The sequence below is a fragment of the Coregonus lavaretus genome (genome assembly GCF_964263955.1).
Source record: "Coregonus lavaretus genome assembly, chromosome: 7".
In the NCBI taxonomy this organism is placed as follows: Eukaryota; Metazoa; Chordata; class Actinopteri; order Salmoniformes; family Salmonidae; genus Coregonus; species Coregonus lavaretus.
Window position 1 is genome coordinate 40,361,633 of NC_139994.1, and position 25,199 is coordinate 40,386,831.

The window sequence follows — 25,199 nt, forward strand, 5'->3', positions numbered from 1 at the left end:
ACGGCTTAATTAGCTAGGATCCCTGTTAGCTCTACTTTCACTAACCCGAAAGTAGGCTTCTCACAATTGCAACATTTTACATACGATACGATACCAGGCCATTATACCACGGTGGAAAAAATATGTGGCCTAGCATCTTGTTCGCTCCGTCCCCCGGACGCTTGTTCACGTTTTCTAAACATTCTCCAAAAACCTGTAACTAAAATTCACACTTCTACTCAATACAACACATTGAATTTAACCTTCCTCACACACTCTGTCTCCCTCACTCTCATAAACACACACAGCACTCCCTCTCTCTCTCCCACAAAAACACATACACACACTGCTCGCAACTTTTAAAACGTTAGCATCAAACAGAATTTAAGGACCACCAGAAAGAAATCGATTTTTTAGATAGTTTAGGCCTATATGAATCCTACCTTTTTTTGGTCCTCTGTAGCTCAGCTGGTAGAGCACGGCGCTTGTAACGCCAAGGTAGTGGGTTCTATCCCCGGGACCACCCATACACAAAAATTTATGCACGCATGACTGTAAGTCGCTTTGGATAAAAGCGTCTGCTAAATGGCATATTATTATTATTATTATTATTATAAGCACATCTCGTGAGTAGCAGTCCTGTGCCAATATAATTTGCCTTAACCTACTGTCAAGTTACCAGGTTGTTAGCTAGCTAGGTAATATGACTGAACAACGTTTGTTATCAAACCAATAATTAGCAACATTTAAGCAACAGCCTGCAACATTTAAAACGACCTGCGACATGGTTTGTGAAATTATATAAAATGAATCCTGATAGAAAGAATAAAAGACTCCTTCGGTAATATGGGTCATATTATTTTTAACCCTTTAGGCTCGAGACAAGCCGTTTTCTTTGCTGTAAAGCTGCAAGCATGCATGTCGCGAAGCGGTGCTCCATTTTCCCTCTCTGATACACAGAGGCTGCATGACCGTGAACATGCAAAGTCTACTCAGACTGGTCTGTGCTCTTGGTTATAACAGTCAATGAAATGATACAATGTATCAACAGTGCTCTCTTTGCGCGCTGCTCCAATGTAACAAATGTACAAATCTAACAACAGAAGACTCATCAGGTCTGCATCTCTGCTCGCCATCACGGCTAATTTTTTATTTATTTTTTAACTGACGGAGGAATAATCACGCATTAAGAGCAGACGGAGAGAAGCAGGTGAGTGAGGGCTGGTAGGGGATGCAGCTGGCTGATTTACAGCTGCCGCACATGGTATGCACATGAAAAGTGGATATTATTGGACCTGCGCCTAGAGCCTAGTGGCTGTTGCTTAAATGTAACTGCATTTATAAACAAAACTGACTTTATAAACATTTTATAACTCGTGCCAGCAGGTTTTTTAGATCGAAAGATAGCAGTTTTGAAACTGCAGTAAAAGTGCAGTAACTGCAGTCGACTGTGATATTTTGGACGCAGTAATTGAAGAATAACTGCAGTTATACTGCACTCTAACTGCAGTTACAGTATACTGCAGGGTACTACGGTATTCTAAAATGTTGGTATCATAAGTATCGTTTTGTTTTGGTACAGTGATATTACCATGGTACCGGTATACCGTGCAACACTACCCGAAAGTATAAAGACTGCATTCTCTTTCAAACCCCCTGGTAAATAAAGCTTTCTGTTTCTGCTTACCTGGCTTAAGCTCACGTTACCCTGTGTCTCGCCCAACTTTAATGTTGTAGTACTAGCCGGTTGAGTAGCTAGCTAGCTAGTCCCCCGGTACATCCATCTGCTTTCGTCCGTCTGGTCGAAACGAGATGTCGACAGGTTTACCGACCAAGTCATCAGGGAAGGGGGAGACTAAGCAGCACAAGCCTAGCAAAGCTTGCCCTGGCAATTGCCGGCATTATACTCAGTTTATTAGGTACACCCATCTAGTACCAGGTCCGCCCCCTCCTTTGCCTCCATGCAAACTATGCTCAATTGGTATCAAGGGACCGAACATGTGCCAGGAAAACATTCCCACACCATTACACCACAGCCACCAGCCTGTACCGTTGACACCAGGCAGGATGGGGCCATGGACCCATGCTGCTTACTCCACATCCTGACTCTGCCATCAGCATGACGGAACAGGAACCGTGATTCAGTCGAACCAGGCGATGTTCTTCCACTCCTCAATTGTCCAGTGTTGGTGATCGCGTGCCCATTGGAGCCGCATCTTCATCCTTTTAGCTGACAGGAGTGGAACCTGGTGTGGTCATGTGGCTGCAATAGCCCATCCGTGACAAGGACTGATGGGTTGTGTGTTCCGAGATGCCGTTCTGAACACCACTGTTGTACTGCGCCGTTATTTGCCTATTTGAGGCCCACCTGGTTCTTAGAATGTGGAAACCAGAGCAATGCAGGGTTTTACAGTGCATTCGGAAAGTATCCAGACCCCTTGACTTTTTCCACATTTTGTTACTTTACAGCCTTATTCTAAAATTGATTACATAGTTTTTTCCCCTTATCAATCTACACACAATACCCCATAATGACAAAGCAAAAACAGTTAAATTTTTTTTATAAAAAGCCGATGTTACATTTACTTAAGTATTCAGACCCTTTACTCAGTACTTTGTTGAAGCACCTTTGACAGCGATTACAGCCTCGAGTCTCCTTGGGTATGACGCTTGGCACACCTGTATTTGGGGAGTTTCTCCCATTCTTCTCTGCAGATCCTCTCAAGCTCTGTCAGGTTGGATGGGGAGCGTCGCTGCACAGCTATTTTCAGGTCTCTTCGGAGATGTTAGATAGGGTTCAAGTCCGGCCTCTGGCTGGGCCACTCAAGGACATTCCGAGACCTTTCCCAAAGCCACTCATGCGTTGTCTTGGCGGTGTGCTTAGGGTCGTTGTCCTGTTGGAAGATTAACCTTCACCCCAGTCTGAGGCCCTGAGCGCTCTGGAGCAGGTTTTTATCAAGGATCTCTCTGTACTTTGCTCCGTTCATCTTTCCCTCGATCCTGACGTCTCCCAGTCCCTGCCGCTGAAAAACATCCCAACAGCATGATGCTGCCACCACCATGCTTCACTGTAGGGATGGTGCCAGGTTTCCTCCAGATGTGACGCTTGGCATTCAGGCCAAAGAGTTCAATCTTGGTTTCATCAGACTAGAGAATCTTGTTTCTCATGGTCTGAGAGTCTTTAGTTGCCTTTTGGCAAACTCCAAGCGGGCTGTCATCTGCCTTTTACTGAGGAGTGGCTTCTGTCTGGCCACTCTATCATAAAGGCCTGATTGGTGGAGCGCTGCAGAGACGGTTATCCTTCTGGAAGGTTCTCACATCTCCACAGAGGAACTCTGGAGCTCTGTCACCTCTCTGACCATGGCCCTTCTCCTCCGATTGCTCAGTTTGGCCGGGCGGCCAGCTCTAGGAAGAGTCTTGGTGGTTCCAAACTTCTTCCATTTAAGAATGATGGAAGCCACTGTGTTTTTGGGGACCTTCAATGCTGCAGACATTTTTTGGTACCCTTTCCCAGGTCTGTGCCTCGACACAATCCTGTCTCTGAGCTCTACGGACAATTCCTTTTATTTCATGGTTTTTGCTCTGACATGCACTGCCAACTGTGGAACCTTTACATAGCCTTTCCAAATCATGTCCAATCAATTTAATTTACCAAAGGTGGACTCCAATCAAGTTGTAGAAACATCTCAAGGATGATCGATGGAAACAGGATGCACCTTAGCTAAATTTCGTGTCTCATAGCAAAGGGTATGAATACTTATGTAAATAAGGTATTTCTGCTTAATGTTTTTAATTAATTTGCAAACATTTCTACAAACCTGTTATCGCTTTGTCATTATAGGGTATTGTGTGAAGATTGAGGGTGAAAAAAATAATTTAATCAATTTTAAAATACGGCTGTAACGTAACAAAATGTGGAAAAAGTCAAGGGGTCTGAAATACTAGATACGTGGGGAGTACACCAGCAAAGCTCTGATTGAATAAGGCTTCAACCAATACCAATGACCCGCATGAGGGCGTGTCCCATAGTGAGACGTCTCACTTATCTCATTCAGAGAACCAGGGTTAAATACCCAAAGGTTGGAGAGGGTGAGGAAAGGAGTTAAGGGTGTAGAGATAATGGCGAATTATCATTGGATAGATGGACATTGCTGCCCTAACAGACATACAGACAGGTAGGCAGGTAGGCAGGCAGGCAGGCATGCAGACACACAGTCATACACACACACACACACTTAGGTCGTCATCAGGTCTTATCGTCTTACATGACATCACCTCTCCTGTCCTGTACCTACCCTGTGAGTCACACTTTGTGTGCCTGTTTGTGTATGCACATGTGTGTGTTCGTACGTGTGTGCCTGCAAGCGAATGTGTGCAACACAAAGACGCACACTTCGGTCTCCTTCTTGAAGATGCCTCCTCTTCATCCTCTGTAGCGACAGTAGTCATGGTTACAGTGGAGGTCTCAATTTCCTACAACCATAAATACTGCAGGTGGGAACACCTCTGCATGCGCTCTCTCTCGCTCTCTTTCTCTCTCTCTCTGTCTCTCTCTAACACACACTGCTATCTCATTCTCTGATTCATATTCACACTCACACAGACTTCTAAGCAGTCTGTCTCCCTCTCTTTTCCTCTTTCTTTCTCTTTCTCTCACTTTCGTTCACAACTCCCAAAATACTCTCTCGTACACACGCAACACACAATCACACACACACACGCACACACAGGTGTTGGCGTGCCGGTAGGAAGTGGAGGTGGTGAGACAGAGCTCCTGTTTCAGTGGCACAGTTTAACCAAGTGTTTTATTAATGTCTCAAATAACACACACTCTCACCCACACCGTTTAATGGTGTATCACATGACCTGACCTCACCACCTGTCCTAGCGCTAGGAGGTGACGTGTGTGTGTGTAGGAGTTTAGCCTCCCAAAGTCTGTCACATTTTACATTCAAACCATTTCATTTAATTTGATTTAATCCTAACTAAATCCATACTCCCACCACGAACATCATGAAAGTCCCTTATCGGTGTTTGGATGTTAACTTGGAAATGTTCATTTGGGATGCATCCATTATTAAACTCCTCATCCCTGGGTCGCTCCTCTTTTCAGTTCGCTGCAGCTAGTGACTCGAACGAGAGCTGCAAAAAACACTCAAACTGGACAGTTCTATCACCATCTCTAGATTCAAAGACTCAATCATGGACACTCTTACTGACGCTTGTGGCTGCTTCACGTGATGTATTGTTGTCTTTACATTTTTGCCCTTCGTGCTGTTGTCTGTGCCTAGGGCTGTTGTGGTGACCGTATTACCGCCACACCGGTGGTCACGAGTCATGAAGGCAGTCAAATTCCACGTGACCGTTTATTCACGGTAATTAGGCTTCTCCAAGTTCTGATGCTGCTGCTGGTCATTAGTAGCCTACCAAACTTGCTAACTGCCTGGTACTCAGCACTCTATTGTCCCTCTAGTCACTCTGACATCAATGCAAATGTCATCAAAAATCGAATCAAACACATCTTGAGAGCGCATGAGCTCATGTTGCGCAACATTTCTATAGGCTACGCAATTGCGCGAGAAAACAGAGCGATGGCCTCTACTAAAAAGAGGAGGATCCCATCAGCTTTCTATAGGCTAGGCCTACTATATTTATTTCTCAACTTTCCTAATATTAAGCACATTGCTTATATTTACACCAGGAGTATAGCCTACCTGACTGGCATGAAGATGAACCACGGGAAAAGCGTCCTCCATTCGCTATTAAAGTGCCTAGATGACGTATTTTTTCCCGCTGCCCCTGTTTCGATACAGGTGTATGATAATGGTCCATTCTAAATCAAAATAAATGTCACACATCTATTATTTAGTATATGTAAAGACAAGATTAAATCAAGAATAGTCTGATGGGTGACAATATTAGCCTATCACTTGTGAATTATATATTATCACTTGTGAATGATACCCAGCGTAAGAAACAATGCCTTTTTTTTTGCAACTTTTTCAAATCATAGTCTATATGATAAGGTTTGTATCTCAACTAAAGTGGCTAAATAACATTGTAAAATTAAGCACATTAATCCGCTTTACAAGGGGTGTAGAGCCTAACTGGCATACATAAGCAGCGGGTGAGTTTCAAGTTTGGGGAAGATAATTTTCACCATAGAAATGCACCTTAATAATAAAAGCATTACATGCATAATTGCATTTGCGGTCACTTTTGATAACGGTGTTGCGCTTATAATGTCAAGAAATAGCCTAATAGTTTATCAACATTTTAAGCTAAATGTTCTGATCTGTTGCATCAGCCACATTGCGTATTTATTTATTTTTTAATGCTAGTGGTTGTATTCATTTGGGATCTATCGCATCCCACAATTGTCCCAGACTATTTATTTCTCGCACAGAATAGAATAGGTTAACTTTTGTACTATGGGGGTAGTAGATTGACATAGGCTAGTGCTTTTGCTGTTCGTTAGGCCTACTCATCTTGTTGGCTGACGAAAAGTAAATGTTCACAGTTCTTCCAATATCTTCAATATGCACCTCGGGATTGTATAAGAATGCGTGCAGTTGCGTACCCGATGTGTCTGTCTTCACTTGTAGCCTTTGAGAAAGACTCAATCACGTGATGGAGAGCCAAGTGAGTGAGAGGTGCTTCGGAGCGCGCAGCACTCAGGGAGAAGGGCACAACGGCCACTGGCCGCAAAAGGCAATAGATTATTTTGTGGTGCATTACGGCCACACAAAGGGGATGCCGCCGTGAAAATCGAGGCATTATCAAGTGCTTGTCAAATTGTGAATGAGAGACTGATGAAGTGTGTATAGCCTGCGCAAAAAAAACAAAACAGAGCTCATGCCTTTCAAGCGACTTTTTCCAAATCATCATTAGAGTCGCATCATGCAGCCTTACAATGTATTAAAAATGAAAACATATAGCCCTATGTTTGTAGAACAACTAAAGTTACATTAATAACTCTAAATTAAGCATATAGGAATACATATTTCTTTGTTAACCACTCAACACAGAATAGCAGTTTGGAGAAAATATGCTTTCTATTTTATTCAGCTTTGTTCAATTGTATTCTTCATACTATAAAATAATGCCACGGAATTCTAAGCAAATCTTGTCTGCTAAATGAACTAGTGTAGCCCACAGCCATTTGGCATAGCCAGATCAGGACCTAACATAAGGACAGCTCAGAGTATGCTATTCTGTTCTTCTGATATAGACTACATTTTCTTTACATCATGCTTCTTTAGACATGTCTAAAATAAATAATAGGTTTATTGTGAAGGTGTAGGCTATATTACATGGATTTATTAGACTTTTTTAAATGTAGATGTTTCCAAAGGTCTGCATCAGTGGCTTGTAGGCTATGTGTGGAAGCCAGTAGATACTAAATGTGTTTATGTTAATTAACGGTCAGTTACCGTGAGACCGACAGTTATTTGCTTCACAATCACCGGCTGATGAAATGTTGTGACCGCCACAGCCCTATCTGTATCTAACAATGTTTGTACCATGTTTGTGCTGCTACCACGTTGTGCTGCTGCCATGTTGTGTTGCTACCATGTTGTTGTCATGTTGTGTTGCTACCATGCTGTGTTGTCATGTGTTGCTGCCATGTTGTGTTGTTGTCTTAGGTCTCTCTTTATGTAGTGTTGTGGTGTCTCTCGTGATGTGTGTTTTGCCCTATATATATATATTTTTTATCCCAGCCCTGTCCCTGCAGGAGGCCTTTTGCCTCTTGGTAGGCCGTCATTGTAAATAAGAATGAGTTTTTAATTGACTTGCCTAGTTAAATAATGGTTAAATATTTGTTTTTACAAAATTAGAACCTCGTCTGATATGCTCATAAAATGATGACGATGCATCATTTCATTAGTGTTGTCAAATAGTTTTGATTTTATTAGGATCCCCATTAGCTGATGCCAATGACGACAGATAGTCTTAGTGGTCCGTTTGTTGTGTTCTTTTAATTCATAGTTTATTTGGTGATTTTCAAGGTTTTTTTCTATGTAAGAACACACAATACATTTAAAAAAGTAAAAAACATACTTTTCGAGATGTACTGTATAGGTGAAAACAAAGTGGCTTTAGAAAGTATTCATACCCCTTAACTTATTCCAGATTTTGTTGTGTTGCACCCTGAATTTAAAAATAATTTTAAATAGATGTTTCTTCTCACCCATCTACACACAATACCCCATGTTTTTAGAAATTTCTACAAATGTATTGAAAATGAAATACAGAAATATCTTATTTACATACACTACCGTTCAAAAGTTTGGGGTTAGTTAGCAATTTCCTTGTTTTCGAAAGAAAAGCAAAAAAAATTGTCCATTAAAATAACATCAAATTGATCAGAAATACAGTGTAGACATTGTTAATGTTGTAAATGGCTATTGTAGCTGGAAACTGTTGATTTTTTTGATCTACATAGGCATACAGAGGCCCATTGTCAGCAACCATCAGTCCTGTGTTCCAATGGCACGTTGTGTTTGCTAATCCAAGTTTATCATTTTTAAAAGGCTAATTGGTCATTATAAAACCCCTTTGCAATTATGTTAGCACAGCTGAAAACTGTTGTGCTGATTAAAGAAGCAATAAAACTGGCCTTAAGACTAGTTGAGTATCTGGAGCATCAGCAATTGTGGGTTCGATTACAGGCTCAAAATGGGAAGAAACAAATAACTTTCTTCTGAAGCTCGTCAGTATATTCAAGGCTATTCCATGCGAGAAATTGCCAAGAAACTGAAGATCTCGTACAACGCTGTGTACTACTCCCTTCACAAAACAGCGCAAACTGGCTCTAACCAGAATAGAAAGAGGAGTGGGAGGCCCCGGTGCACAACCGAGCAAGAGGACAAATACATTAGTGTCTACTTTGAGAAACAGACGCCTCACAGGTCCTCAACTGGCAGCTTCATTAAATAGTACCCGCAAAACATCAGTCTCAACGTCAACAGTGAAGAGGCGACTCTGGGATGCTGACCTTCTAGGCAGAGTTGCAAAGAAAAAGCCATATCTCAGACTGGCCAATAAAAAGAAAAGATTAAGATGGGCAAAAGAACACAGACACTGGACAGAGGAAGATTGGAAAAAGTGTTATGGTAAGACGAATAAAAATTTGAGGTGTTCGGATCACAAAAAAGAACATTTGTGAGACGCAGGCCAAATGAAAAGATGCTGGAGGAGTGCTTGATGCCATCTGACAAGCATGGTGGAGGCAATGTGATGGTCTGGGGGTGCTTTGGTGGTGGTAAAGTGGGAGATTTGTACAGGGTAAAAGGGATCTTGAAGAAGGAAGGCTATCATTCCATTTTGCAACGCCATGCCATACCCTGTGGACGGCGCTTGATTAGAGCCAATTTCCTCCTACAACAGAACAATGACCCAAAGCACAGTTCCAAACTATGCAATAACTATTTAGGGAAGAAGCAGTCAGCTGGTATTCTGTCTGTAATGGAGTGGCCAGCACAGTCACCGGATCTCAACCCTTTTGAGCTGTTGTGGGAGCAGCTTGACCGTATGGTACGTAAGAAGTGCCCATCATGCCACTCCAACTTGTGGGAGGTGCTTCAGGAAGCATGGGGTGAAATCTCTTCAGATTACCTCAACAAATTGACAAATAGAATGCCAAAGGTCTGCAAGGCTGTAATTGCTGCAAATGGAGGATTCTTGGACGAAGAAAAGTTTGGAGGACACAATTATTATTTCTATTAAAAATCATTATCTCTAACCTTGTCAATGACTACATTTCCTATTCATTTAGCTATATTTCCTATTCAAACTCATTTCATGTATGTTTTCATGGAAAACAAGGACATTTATAAGTGACCCCAAACTTTTGAACGGTAGTGTAAGTATTCACACCCCTGAGTCAATACATGTTAGAATCACCTTTGGCAGTGATTACAGCTGTGAGTTTCTGGGTAAGTCTCTAAGAGCTTTGCACACCTGGATTGTAAAATATTAGCACATTATTCTTTTAAAAATTCTTCAAGCTCTGTCAAGTTGGTTGTTGATCATCCATTTTTTAAGTCTTGCCATAGATTTTCAAGCCGATTTAAGTCAAAACTGTAACTAGGCCACTCCGGAACATTCAATGTTGTCTTGGTAAGTAACTCCAGTGTATATTTGGCCTTGTTTTAGGTTATTGTCCTGCTGAAAAGTTAAATTCTTTGCCACATTTTTGTCAGTTTTACTTTAGTTCCTTATTGCAAACAGGATGCATGTTTTGGAATGATTTTATTCTGTACAAGCTTCCTTCTTTTCACTCTGTCATTTAGGTTAGTATTGTGGAGTAACTGCAATGTTGTTGATCCATCCTCAGTTTTCTCCTATCACAGCCATTAAACTCTGTAACTGTTTTAAAGTCACCATTGGCATCATGGTGAAACCCTGAGCGGTTTCCTTCCTCTCCGTCAACTGAGTTAGGAAGGACGCCTGTATCTTTGTAGTAACTGGGTGTATTGATACACCATCCAAAGTGTAATTAATAACTTCACCATGCTCAAAGGGATATTCAATGTCTGTTCGTTTTTTTACCCTTCTACCAATAGGTGCCCTTCTTTGCGAGGCATTGGAAAACCTCCCTGGTCTTTGTGGTTGAATCTGTTTGAAATTCACTGCTTGACTGAGGGACCTTACAGATAATTATATGTGTGGGGTACAGAGATGAGGTAGTCATTCAAAAATCATGTTAAACACTATTATTGCACACAGTGAGTCCATGCAACTTATTATGTGACTTGTTAAGCACATTTTTACTCCTGAACTTATTTAGGCTTGCCATAACAAAGGGGGATGAGTACTTATTGAGTCAAGACATTTTGGCTTTTCATTTTATATTAATTTGTAAACATTTCTAAAAACATAATTCCACTCTGACATTATGGGGTATTGTGTGTAGACCAGTGACACAAACAAAATGTGGAAAAAGTCAAGGGGTGTGAATACTTTTTAAAGGCATATAACAAGTTTTGTTGGATTTTGAATCTTAAATCACACATGCTTTAGTAGCTATAGTAACAGGCTCAGTAAGCTTACTTTGGACAGTTCAATGCTGAATAAACGTGTACATCCCAAATGACACCCTATTCCCTATATAGTATTACTGCCCACAGGGCTCAATAGTGCACTGTATAGCAGGATTGGGTTCAATTCAGAATTTTGGATGATTACAATGAAGAGCAAGACTTGCCACTCTTTTCTGGGCCAGCTGCAGCTTAACTAGGTCTTTCTTTGCAGCACTTGACCATATGACTGGACAATAATATAAATAAAACTAGAGCCAGCAGGACTTGCTTTGTGGAGTGTGGTGTCAAATAAGCAGACCATCTCTTTATTACGGACAGACCTCTCCCCATCTTTACAACCATTGAATCTATATGTTTTGACCATGACAGTTTACAATCTAAGGTAACACCAAGTAATTTAGTCTCCTCAACTTGTTCAACAGCCACACCATTCATTACCAGACTCATCTGTGGTCTAGAACTTGATTTGTACCAAATACAATGCTCTTAGTTTTAGAGATGTTCAGGACCAGTTTATTACTGGCCACCCATTCCAAAACAGACTGCAACTCTTTAAGGGTTTCAGTGACTTCGTTAGCTGTGGTTGCTAATGCGTATATGGTTGAATCATCAGCATACATGGAGACACATGCTTTGTTTAATGCCAGTGGCAGGTCATTGGTAAAAATAGAAAAGATGGCCTAGAGAGCTGCCCTGCGGTACACCATACTTTACATGTTTGACAGCTTCCATTAAAGAAAACTCTGATTTCTATTAGATAGATGGCTATGAATCAATAATATGGCAGAGGTTGAAAAGCCATAACACACACGTTTTCTCAACAGGTTATGGTCAATAATATCAAACGCTGCACTGAAATCTAACAGTACAGCTCCCACAATTTTCTTATTAGCAATTTCTTTCAACCAATCATCAGTCATTTGTGTCAGTGCAGTACATGTTGAGTGCCCTTCTCTATAAGCATGCTGAAAGTCTGTTGTTAATTTGTTTACAGAGAAATAGCATTGTATTTGGTCAAACAATTTTTTCCAACAGTTTGCTAAAAGCTGGCAACAAGCTGATATGTCTGCTGTTAGAACCAGTAAAGGCCGCTTTACCACTCTTCGGTAGCGGAATGACTTTGGCTTCCCTCCAGGCCTGAGGACAAAGACATTATTATTATTATTATTTGTCTTTTTCTTAGATATATTTTATTTTAGGGAGTAGATCAGCTTTAATATTGCAGATGGATTGTAACTTCCATCAATGTAATTGTCTGCATCACTTCCAATCCCCCATATGTTTTTTTCTCTTGCAAATATATATATATATATACATATACACATACATATAAGTACATATACAGTGGGGAGAACAAGTATTTGATACACTGCCGATTTTGTAGGTTTTCCTACTTACAAAGCATGTAGAGGTCTGTAATTTTTATCATAGGTACACTTCAACTGTGAGAGACGGAATCTAAAACAAAAATCCAGAAAATCACATTGTATGATTTTTAAGTAATTCATTTGCATTTTATTGCCTGACATAAGTATTTGATACATCAGAATAGCAGGACTTAATATTTGGTACAGAAACCTTTGTTTGCAATTACAGAGATCATACGTTTCCTGTAGGTCTTGACCAGGTTTGCACACACTGCAGCAGGGATTTTGGCCCACTCCTCCATACAGACCTTCTCCAGATCCTTCAGGTTTCGGGGCTGTCGCTGGGCAATACGGACTTTCAGCTCCCTCCAAAGATTTTCTATTGGGTTCAGGTCTGGAGACTGGCTAGGCCACTCCAGGACCTTGAGATGCTTCTTACGGAGCCACTCCTTAGTTGCCCTGGCTGTGTGTTTTGGGTCGTTGTCATGCTGGAAGACCCAGCCACGACCCATCTTCAATGCTCTTACTGAGGGAAGAAGGGTGTTGGCCAAGATCTCGTGATACATGGCCCCATCCATCCTCCCCTCAATACGGTGCAGTCGTCCTGTCCCCTTTGCAGAAAAGCATCCCCAAAGAATGATGTTTCCACCTCCATGCTTCACGGTTGGGATGGTGTTCTTGGGGTTGTACTCATCCTTCTTCTTCCTCTAAACACAGCGAGTGGAGTTTAGACCAAAAAGCTATATTTTTGTCTCATCAGACCACATGACCTTCTCCCATTCCTCTGGATCATCCAGATGGTCATTGGCAAACTTCAGACGGGCCTGGACATGCGCTGGCTTGAGCAGGGTGACCTTGCGTGCGCTGCAGGATTTTAATCCATGACGGCGTAGTGTGTTACCAATGGTTTTCTTTGAGACTGTGGTCCCAGCTCTCTTCAGGTCCTGCCGTGTAGTTCTGGGCTGATCCCTCACCTTCCTCATGATCATTGATGCCCCACGAGGTGAGATCTTTCATGGAGCCCCAGACCGAGGGTGATTGACCGTCATCTTGAACTTCTTCCATTTTCTAATAATTGCGCCAACAGTTGTTGCCTTCTCACCAAGCTGCTTGCCTATTGTCCTGTAGCCCATCCCAGCCTTGTGCAGGTCTACAATTTTATCCCTGATGTCCTTACACAGCTCTCTGGTTTTGGCAATTGTGGAGAGGTTGGAGTCTGTTTTGATTGAGTGTGTGGACAGGTGTCTTTTATACAGGTAACGAGTTCAAACAGGTGCAGTTAATACAGGTAATGAGTGGAGAACAGGAGGGCTTCTTAAAGAAAAACTAACAGGTCTGTGAGAGCCGGAATTCTTACTGGTTGGTAGGTGATCAAATATTTATGTCATGCAATAAAATGCAAATGAATTACTTAAAAATCATACAATGTGATTTTCTGGATTTTTGTTTTATATTCCGTCTCTCACAGTTGAGGTGTACCTATGATAAAAATTACAGACCTCTACATGCTTTGTAAGTAGGAAAACCTGCAAAATCGGCAGTGTATCAAATACTTGTTCTCCCCACTGTACATACATATATATATATCCTTAAAAAAAATATATGTCCCTTTATTTCTTTCCAACCCCACCACCCCTTCCCTAATTGGAGTAAACTAGTGAACAACAATGCTTAAGCCTCTACTTCCAGCTTATACATACTATATACATTTTATGGACACAGTCAATTTTACAATAATGATATTTTGTTTGTTTTTACTCCTGAACTTCCTCTACCCTCATCCTCTCCGGTTTGCTTCTATATGCCATATCTTTCTAACTGTGCTCTTTCACAAAAGCTCTCAACCTATAACCAAATACTTATTATGGACACAGTATGCTTTACATTAGTTCTCTTGTTGTTATTAGTTGTTGTTAGTTGTTATTAGTCCCATCCTTCAACTCCATTCAACACCAACCATCTATCTCTTAACACCATCCATATTGGATTTCTATTTGCCATATATTTTTCAACTGTACTGTGATGTTTTGCAAAAGTTCTGAACCCTTCTATTCTTATTTTTTCTACAGATTGTACATTGAAAATAAACATTTTTGCTAAAAGTATTATTATATTATGACTATGACTTTTCAGATCACCCAGTAGTGCTATCTGCAGGGTTAGCTCCAGGTAAATATTGCAATCCTTTAGCCATTCCTGGACCTGTGTCCAAAAACAAGCTAATAATTGGACAGTGCCAAAACAAATGATCTAATGATTTTGTCTCTTTGCAGCAAAATCTGCAGAGCTGGGAAAATTATATCCCCCATATAAATAACATTCTATTGGTAGCAAGAATCAGTTCATAAACACTATGCCATGGAATCGGTACGTCAAAAATCTCTTCCCAACTATTTTGCAATCTATATGGGACGGCTGTCAATCCTTTGGTCCTTAAATGAAACTGGTATACTTTTTTAATTTATCACAATTTTCTTTAACCAATTATGTTCTTTAATGCAGGGCCGACAGACAAGTTCCTTACTTTTTCCCCCTTCCCTCTTCCATTTTTGCGGGAATGCTGCAATTATTTGGTTGTAATTTTGGGTAGAGCAGACATTTCCATATGTTTTTGTTAGCTGCATGTGCGACATAACTCCACCAGTCCTACCTATGATATCATTTACGAAGATTATTGAGGACAAAGACTTTACTCTAGGCTCAGATGAAAGATATGACAGATAGGAGTGGCTATAGGGTCAGCTACCATCCTCAGTAGCTTTCCATCTATCTAAGTTGTCAATGCCAGGAGGTTTGTCATTATTGATCGATAACAATACTTTTTCCACCTCTTCCACACTAACTTTACAAAATTCAAATTTACAATGCTTTTCTTTCATTAATAGTTTTTTTTTTATGCATGAGTACGATGGCTCACTGTTCGTTGTAGTTTTGTGATGAATAAGCCATCTGATTCAATGAAAGATGAATTTGTCTTTCTGCCCATAATTTCATTTAAAGTACTCCAAAGTTTTATATCATTGATGTTGTCTTCATAATAGTGTCTTATATTCTTTTTTTTTTGCTGTCACATAAATTCACAATTTGCATAAAGTCAGCCAGTCAGATGTGCATCCAGACTTATTAGCCACTCCTTTTGCCCCATTTCTTTCTACCATACAGTTTTTCAATTCCTCATCAATCCATGGAGCCTTAACAGTTCTAACAGTCAGTTTCTTAACAGGTGCATGTTGATCAATAATTGGAAGAAGCAATTTCATAAATTCATGAAGTGCAGCGTCTGGATGCTCCTTCACATCCTACCAACAAATATTTTTAACATCATCCACATAAATCACAGCAAAATCTTTTGTATGATCTCTATACACTATTTTAGGCCCAGCTTTTGGAACTTTAGATTTCCTGGATATAGCCACTATGTTGTGATCACTGCATCCAATGGGTACGGATACAGCTTTAGAACAAAGTTCTACTGTATTAGTAAAAATGTGATCAATACATGTGGATGATCTTGTTCCTGTAGTGTTTGTAAACACCCTGGTACGTTGATTAATAACCTGAACCAGATTACAGGCACTGGTTACAGTGAGAAGCTTCCTGTTGAGTGGACAGCTTGATGAAAACCAGACAATATTCAGGTCCCCAAGAATGTAGACCTCTCTGTTTACATCACATACACTATCAAGCATTTCACACATGTAATTTAGATACTGACTGTTAGCACTTGGTGGCCTATAGCAACACCCCAAAAGAAAAGGCTTTAGATGTGCCAGGTGACCGTGCAACCACAACACTTCAATAACACTTGATATAAGATCTTCTCTAAGCATTACAGGGATATGGCTCTGAATATATACAGCAACACCTCCCCCATAAGCATTCCTGTCTCTTCTATAGATGTAATATCCTTGTATTGCTACTGCTGTATCATCAAATTAATTATCTAAGTGAGTCTCAGAAATGGCTAATATATGAATCCTATCTGATGTTAGGAAGTTATAGATTTCATTAACCTTATTTCTAAGGCTACATATATTAATATGGGCTATTTTCAGCCCGTTCCTGGGTAGCTTATCAGACATAATAATACGGAAAAAGCAAACAAAGCAAGAGAACAAATCTGACTGACCACCTCGATTCGGTCTTATATAGCAGCTTTTGAAATGCTGTTTTTTACATTGGATAAAAGTAGAGACTGAGAGCTACAAAATGGTATATCATAAACTGCAGTTGAGGAACAATGGAAAAGTAATTCTGCTTTGAAAGTTGATAAACTTGTAACCCCACTTTTGAGAAAATGGCTCTTGAATGTTTTGGTACACCTACTGGAGAGCTCTTCTTTGTCTACACCCATTCAGCATCATTCACACCATCTTAAGCCTTAGCCCCACCCATCTCTTTAAGGATTCAAGTGAGGTCATGTGCTAAACAGAGTGAGTAGTGTAGTAAACAACCAAGGATTTCCAAGGACAAAAAGTGGTGAAAGTAGAAGCAAAAATACACTTGATATAGTACCTAGCCTATATCCTAATCTTACTTTAGTGCAGGTCATGTTGTTTTTCCCATTACCGTCTCTGGTAAACACACACTATATCAAATAAAATCTAAGTTTATTTGTCACATGCACAGGATACAGAAGGTGTAAATGGTACCATGAAATGGTTACTTGCATATTTGCAATATCAAAAATATAAAGTGGCCAGGTAAATATTGTATAAATATTGTATAACTATTAGATGATTCTTACCCAGACACATTTGTCTAAATTGATGGGTCATGTGAAATAAATGCTATAACCACCCCTCAGCCACATCCAGCTAAGTGGATGGGTCACTATTGTCTAGACATGAAATGCAATAGATGACCGTATTCACCCCCAGACACACCTGGCTAACTTGATGGGTCATGTAATCATCTGGCGAAGTTAAGTATTTTGTTTAGACATGAAGCTAGCTAGCTACCTAGCTAAACAATTAACCTAATGGTGCTTTCAAGACAACTGGGAACTTAGAAAAATACGAGGTCAAATCATGACGTCAGTGATCTTCAGGTCGGAAAGTCGGGGCTCTAGAAAGAGGCCCGAGTTCCCTAGTTGGATGACCGTTCAAAACGATTTTTCCCAGTCGAAGCTTGTTTCTTTCCGAGTTCCCAGTTATCTTGAATGCACTGAAGTCTGAGATTTCCGAGTTCCCCGTTTCGATAGTCCTAACCCATACTACTAGCAATACAAACTGATTGTCATAGCTAGCCAACATGCATGAGCCTGCAGGTAGCAAAAGCTAACCAACTAGGTTTAATGTTAGCTAGCTAGCTAGCTAACATTAGGCTGTTACTTGCAATGCAAATGAATTTCTGAAATACAAATAATATTACAACACAGATCATACATGTAATGTTAGCTAGCGAGCCAGCCAGCTAACGTTAGCTAGCTAGCTAACAGTATTGTTTAACTTGCAATAAAAACTACTTTCTGACAAAATTAGAAACTTATAATATCTGAAAATGTATCTAGCTAGACTCTTACCCGTATACATTGATCAACGCTTCTCCCTCTCTGTCACGGATGCCATGGTTGCCCTTAGTTTGAAGATGTACTCCGGAGACAGGTGTTTTCTCTTTTCGACTCCCTCCGCATATATGCAATCAAACGCCAGAATTCTCTCCATCTCCCTAGCTATCATACTCTGCTTCCACTGGGCATTCCACAGATTTCAAAACTCGGTCAACTTCTTCCATGACAACAATACTGTTGATCGCCGTTTCTTCCCCTATCACTGTCATCAGAAGACTCAACAATGTCTGGTTCAATGAAACCTAAATCAGGGATTTCCTCATCGTCTGTTTGATTTTGAGAGTCCGAGAGAGTCAGCATAGCACGATCGTCCTCCAGAAAGTGGAGAGCAGTAGCAACACTTTTGCAGTTCTTCATGATACTGTATCTTAAAAAAAAGACGCTGTAGAAAGCATTATCTACACATACTGAGCGGCTCATGTTATTGACAGAAGGCATGCTACATGGCAGACCAATCCGAATTCATCTCTCAGCATGTCCAGCCCATCCATTATCTCAGCCAATTTTTTTATTGTTGTTGTTCTATCACCATGACGATTTATCATGTTATTATGACAGAAAGAAACTTGTGATTTATTTTGTTTTTAATGGGGTTGTATCACGCTTTAGTACAGAGAATATCATCCTGATAGAGAGAGAAACACACAGCAGCCATCTTTCTAATCCTCCGCTCCCATCACATCTTTTTACTCCTCCACCCCTCCCCTCCCTTTATGACATGCGTCCCAAAACAGTAAGAAGTACAAATATTCAACCTTTTATCTACGAGTATTTAATTATTAAATTGTATGTATTCAGATCACTGGACAAATTAATTAAGAACTTCTTATCTTGTAGATTATTTTAATATTTGTTGGGTTTTGACTTTGTTTGGGTAAAATAATGCCTCGGTGGGGGGGAGGGGGGGGATGCTCGTGTCACGTTGGCCACTCAAACCCCACACACCCCACCTCGATCTCCTCACCCAACCCTATACCCCTCACCCAAGACCCGCCCTATCAAGAACTCCCCCTCACCCCTCCTTGGCCATTCAACTTCCCACTAACTGGTAGGTTACTTTCTAAATGTAATCCGTTACATTTAGTAGTTACCTGTCCAAAATTGTAATCAGTAATTGTTGGATTATCCATACTCAGTAACGTAATCTGATAATTTTCAGTTACTTTTGGATGACTTTCCCCTTAAGAGGCATTAGAAGAATACAAAAAGGATCCATCAAGCACATTTGGTATGTCTTCATAGTGGTCTCTGACTTGTGGTTAGACTCGCTCAGGTAGAACAAACTTAAACTTGCACCTTTTTTCAATGCTGAATTAAATGTCATTGAGAAAACAGAAAGGTGTCAATGTATTTTTTCGCAAACAGCCTTTTTGAATATGAAAGTAATCCAATAAGTAATCAACATTTTTTTTTTTAATCTGTAATTTGATTACAATATTTTTCCTGGTAACATAACCGATTACAGGTATTTTTTTTAAATGAAATTACATGTAACTGATTACATGTAATCAGTTACTCCACAATCCTGCATCTCACTGTACCCCTTCACGCAAACTCCCCCCCACAAATCTAGCTCAACTCCTTGACCCCTCACCTACCCCCTAGCGCCCTTTCCCCCACAGGACCGCGGCACCACCCCACCCCTCCCCCCCACTTATCTCAGCATGCACCGCCCCTCCCTAACCTGGCATGTACATGACGGATGTGTATGTTTGTCTAAGTGTGGTCACACATGATGAAGAAGAAGACTAATGCTCGTTCACTTTGGGGTTTGTTATTTTCTGTAGAAGGGGTTGTGAGGAACAGTTAGGTGTTATTACTATTATTGTGAACATGATACCATGTCAACAGTCTTATGATGACCAGTCCCCCATGGTCATGAAGCAGAAACAGAGAGAGGGAGAATGACAGAGAGCGATGAGGCTGCTGCCTTTTGTAGGATGATGCCAAACCTTGTGTGTGTGTGCGTGCCTTATAGTGTGTTAATGTGTGTGTGAGAGTGTGAATGGTGGTTGTGTGTATTATTTAGGTCATCAGCGGTATTGATATTCCATCTTTAGTAGGAGCTCTCTCTCTCTTTGGCTCTCTCACTCAGTGGAGAGAAGGGGTGAGGGAGGGTGTAACCTCCAGTCAAAGGATAGCGAGTGGTTGAGGAGGAATGAACAGGTATACCGGAGCACAACACACCTGTATCTTAAGTATACTGAACAAAAATATAAACGCAACATGCAACAATTTCAAATATTTTGCTGAGTTACAGTTCATATAAGGAAATCAGTCAATTTAAATACATTCATTAGGCCCTAATCTATGGATTTAACATGACTGGGCAGGGGGCATGGCACGATTGTCCTCCAGAAAGTGGAGAGTAGTAGCAACACTTTTGCAGTTCTTCATGATACTGTATCTTTAAAAAAAGATGTGGTAGAAAGCATTATCTACACATACTGAGCGGCTCATGTTATAGACAGAAGGCATGCTACATGGCAGACCAATCCGAACTCATATCTCGGCATGTCCAGCCCATCCATTATCTCAGCCAATCATGGCTAAGGTTCCTGTCTTTTTCCGTGGCTAAACCAACTAGGCTCCTAATTTTAACAATTGTATTCAGATGGCATACAAGTTTGTTATTAAAGTTCACATGTTCCAGAAGGCATTTCTAACAAAAAACGCATTTAGATTTTAGAAAATGTTTTACTTTCAAATGCCTCCTGTGAAGTAGTGGCGTGCAACATACGCCTAGTTTCCTGAAACAAGTCAGTCTTAGTCTAGTGCAGTGGTGGTTTCCCAACTTCAGTTAGTAGTAGAGTGATTTTAATGGTTCTAAGGAGATTCCTTCTGTACCTAAATGCCCTGGCCTTAACGTACATAGTTAAACTTTTTATATGAAATTATAACCCTCTAGGAAAGTGTTTTAGCGTTATTGTTGTTTTGGGATGCATTTGTAGATAGTGATGTGAGTCTTTACCCTTGGAAAAATACAAACTTCATCTGTCCTTTTTTGGGAAGAGGGAGAGGGGGAGAGGCACTGGAGGGATGAAGTGTGTCTGAAGCTGCACTCTTCTTTCTGGAGGCTTCACTCTTTATTTCATCCCCCTATTCTCTGGCACTGGCTATTCAACACGACAGCAACAGCAGCAAGACTTTGCAGCAGGGCTTTGGCCGGCTCTGGCTACACAGTGCAACACACACCCCAAAACACACATTTGGATGCATACAGATCATAGGCATTGTTTCATACACACTTATGTCACACACACATACACACACACTCACTGCTATAGCTGAACAAGAAAAAACGAACTTTGACAGAAGTTACCTGGCTTTGTCACACAAATGGAGTTGGTGATGGTTATCTATCAAATTTATATTTAAACAGAGACTCACTAACTGTCAGTTTAAATGTCAGTGTGTTGACAGTTTTAGCCACAGTTTTAGTGAGGTTCTGCAATTTAACCAGAGTTTCTGCTCTCTCTGGTGGTGAAGATTAGTAAAGGCATTAGGAAAGGGTATGCAAAATGGTTCAACATTGAGCACCTTTATCTTTCGAATGTTTTGGCATTTAAGTCCAAAAAGACACTTTCTGAGCACTTCTACAATGAACAAATATGTATGGACGTTTTCATTCAAGTCAAAAGGGGTGCTGTCAAAAAGTGAATGAATTCAAATGGATTTACACCTGATACAGAAAGCCACCATGTTCTGAGAGTCTGTATGAGGGAGAGGGTCAGGATAAGGGGAGCAGGTGAGAATAAGGACAACAACCACAGACTCAACCCAACAATCCCTCAATCAATCAGACCTAATCAGTAAATCTCAGAGAGCTAGATGTGATTGGATTAAAGGGTAGAGGGTTAATTGGTTCAGTAATTGGGTGTTAATTGGTTGATGACAAACCCTACTTTTAACCAATCAGGGATGAAGGGTCTGGATGTTAGCAAATGGAAGTGAGTGTGTTTGTGTGACGTAGGGGTGTACATGCATGGTTAGGGGTGTGTGTGTCAGGGCTATATTACAATCATTGTTCATATTGTGTCTTTTTCTCCGTTCATTTTCCTGAACTCCCCGTTTCTCCTAATCCTCTCAACATCCCTTCATTTCTCTCCCTTCTGTCGTTCTGTTTGCTTGACTCTGTTTCTCACTGTTTCTCTCTCTCTGCCTCTCTCTGCCTCCCTCTCCAACCCCCCCACTCCCTCTCTCTCACCCACCCCCCTCTCTCTCGCTCTCTCTCCCCCACCCCTCTCTCTCTCTCCCTCCCCCTCTTTCTCTCATCCTTCCATCCCTCTCTTCATATAGGTCGATGCTGAGCAGCGCTGTTGACAAATCAGAGAAGAGCGGCGTCCTAGGATCCTCCCACAGCGGTGGCGGAGACGAGAACAAAGATAACTCCTCCCCCGTTTCCGGCACCCCGTCCTCGAAGGACCTGTCGACCAAACCACGTTCCCTCCGGTTCACCTGGTCGATGAAGACCACGTCCTCCATGGAACCCGGGGAGATGATGCAAGAGATCCGGAAGGTTCTAGATTCCAACAGCTGTGAGTACGAGCTCCGGGAGCGCTACATGCTGCTCTGCGTCTCGGGGAACCCTGCCCGCGATGACTTCGTCCAATGGGAGATGGAGGTGTGCAAGCTGCCCCGCCTCTCGCTGAACGGCGTGCGGTTCAAGAGGATCTCCGGGACGTCGATCGTGTTTAAAAACATTGCGTCAAAGATTGCCAACGAGCTCAAACTGTGAGACGCAGGGATGGATGGATGGAGGGAGGGGGAGAGATGGGGGGGTTTACATATATGCCGGAAGAGAGGAATGGGGGAAGAAAGGAGAGGAAAGCAAGGAAGGAAGGAAGAACTCGTGGGAAGTCTGATCATAAGGAAGAGAGGAGAAGAACTATATGTATTGGTGCTGGAGGGGGGAGTTTGGGACCTGAATGGGTTTGAGGGGTCAATGTTAGAGAATATTTTAAAGAAGACTTTAGATGACGAGATTGTTCTCTTCTGTTAGGAGGGAAGGAAATGGGGATAATTCTACCTAGTTCTTTCTTTTTCTCTGTTGAGGTTTGTGTTTTAGAACCTTTTGAACGTTCTCTAGCTGGTGTCTTCTTGGGTTCTCTTGTTCTATATCCACTGCATGTTGGTTCTGCTGTTCTACTCCTTTCATTCCACACTGGTGGTTATGCACACTCTACACACACACTGTTCTGAGAGGAGAGGTAGGGGAGGAGAGGAAGAAAGGGAGAGCAGAGGCCTAAGACTGACCTTCACTCTTCTCCCCTCTGTTCTACTACAGTGGGTTCTAGACTGAGTTCTAGAGTGAAGTGAACAGAGCGGACTTACTGGATTCTGGAAATAAAATAACTCAACACTGGAACTGTTCTCCTGTTCTGGGTTCTGTTGTTCTCTGACCCAAATGGACTACCTGGAACCTGTACTGTGGATCATATTCACACACTCACTGGCCTTTTGGTTTAGTGGATGGACAGACTCTTTGTGCAGCACAACGCTGAGCTGAGCCATGTATTTCTCTGCCTGTTTGATGTGAGGGGAGACAGTCAACACCCCAGACAACACTCTGTTTTAACACACACACGCTAAACCAGACTCCAACAGTGGAGGCTGGTGGGAGGAGCTATAGGAGGACGGGCTCATTGTAATGGCTGGAATGGAACTAATGGAACGGTATCAAACATATGGAAACCACTTTTGACTCCGTTCAATTTTTCCATTTCAGCTATTACAATGAGCACGTCCTCCTATAGCTCCTCCCACCAGCCTTCACTGGACTCCACCCTTAATGACTGCTGTCTGTTTTTAATACACACACACACGTACACAAACACCAGGCCCCTCCCAAACCCCCTGCTCTGTCTTCCTCCACCCCTTATCTCTTTTTTATTTTTTCCTTACATCAGGGGTGAAATCATCCCCATATCTTCAAGTCCCAGGCCAATAGACTTGCTTGATCATTGGAGGACTGAACTTAAAATTGAAATGTTCTTTCTTTCTTTTTCCTGGTTGTGCACTGGAAAAAGTTCAGTTTCATTCGTTGCCTTTCTTTAAAACATTTATTTTATTGTTATATCACCATGATGATTTATCATGTTATTATGACAGAAAGAAACTTGTGATTATTTTGTTTTTAATGGGGTAGTATCACGCTTCAGTACAGAGAATATCATCCTGAGAGAGAAACACACAGCAGCCATCGTTCTAATCCTCCGTTCCCATCACATCCTTCTACTCCTCCACCCCTCCCCTCCCTTTATGATGTGCGTCCCAAAATATTCAACCTTTTATCTAAGAGTATTTAATTATTAAATTGTATGTATCCGCCCTCCTGTAGCTCAGTTGGTAGAGCATGGCGCTTGCAACGCCAGGGTTGTGGGTTCGTTTCCCATGGGGGGCCAGTATGAAAAATGTATGCACTCACTAACTGTAAGTCGCTCTGGATAAGAGCGTCTGCTAAATGACTAAAATGTTAAATGTATTCAGATCACTGGACAAATGAATTAAGCACTTCTTCTCTTGTAGATTTTAATATTTGTTTGGTTTTGACTTTGTTTGGGTAAAAGAATGCCTGGAGGGGGGCGCATTCTTTTAACCCCTCACCCCCCACCCCCCACCTCGATCGCCTCACCCAACCCTATACCCCTCACCCAAGACCCGCCCTATCTAGAACTCCCCCTCACCCCTCCTCGGCCATTCAACTTCCCACTAACTGGTAGGTTACTTTCTAAATGTAATCCGTTATATTTAGTAGTTGCCTGTCCAAAATTATAATCAGTAATTGTTGGATTATCCATACTCAGTAACGTAATCTGATAATTTTCAGTTACATTTGGATTACTTTCCCCTTAAGAGGCATTAGAAGAAGACCAAAAGGATCCATCAAGCGCATTTGGTGTGTCATCATAGTGATCTCTGACTTGTTGTTAGACTCGCTCCGGTGGAACAAACTTAAACTTGCACCTTTTTTCTATGCTGAATTAAATGTAATTGAGAAAACAGAAAGGTGTCAATGTATTTTTACGCAAACAAAATGCCTTTCTGAATATGAAATAATCCAATAAGTAGTCATCCCCCCCAAAAAATGTATCTGTAATTTGATTACAATATTTTTCCTGGTAACATAACCTATTACAGTAATTGTTATGTAATCAAATTACATGTTATCAGTTACTCCCCAATCCTGCATCTCACTGTACCCCTTCACGCAAACCCCCCCCCCCAATCTAGCTC

General features: G+C 41.3%; 1 protein-coding gene across 1 annotated transcript in view; it reads left to right on the plus strand.

Annotated features, from left to right (window-relative positions):
- Positions 1-22,763, plus strand: part of LOC311132716 (serine/threonine-protein kinase MARK2-like) — a 134,981-nt gene extending 112,218 nt beyond the window's left edge. The window contains exon 17 of the mRNA XM_084165994.1: positions 22,263-22,763. Within this exon, the coding sequence (XP_084022120.1) occupies positions 22,263-22,701 (439 nt within the window). The 3' untranslated portion in view covers positions 22,702-22,763. The remainder of the gene's footprint in view (positions 1-22,262) is intronic.
- The last annotated feature ends 2,436 nt before the right edge of the window (positions 22,764-25,199 follow it).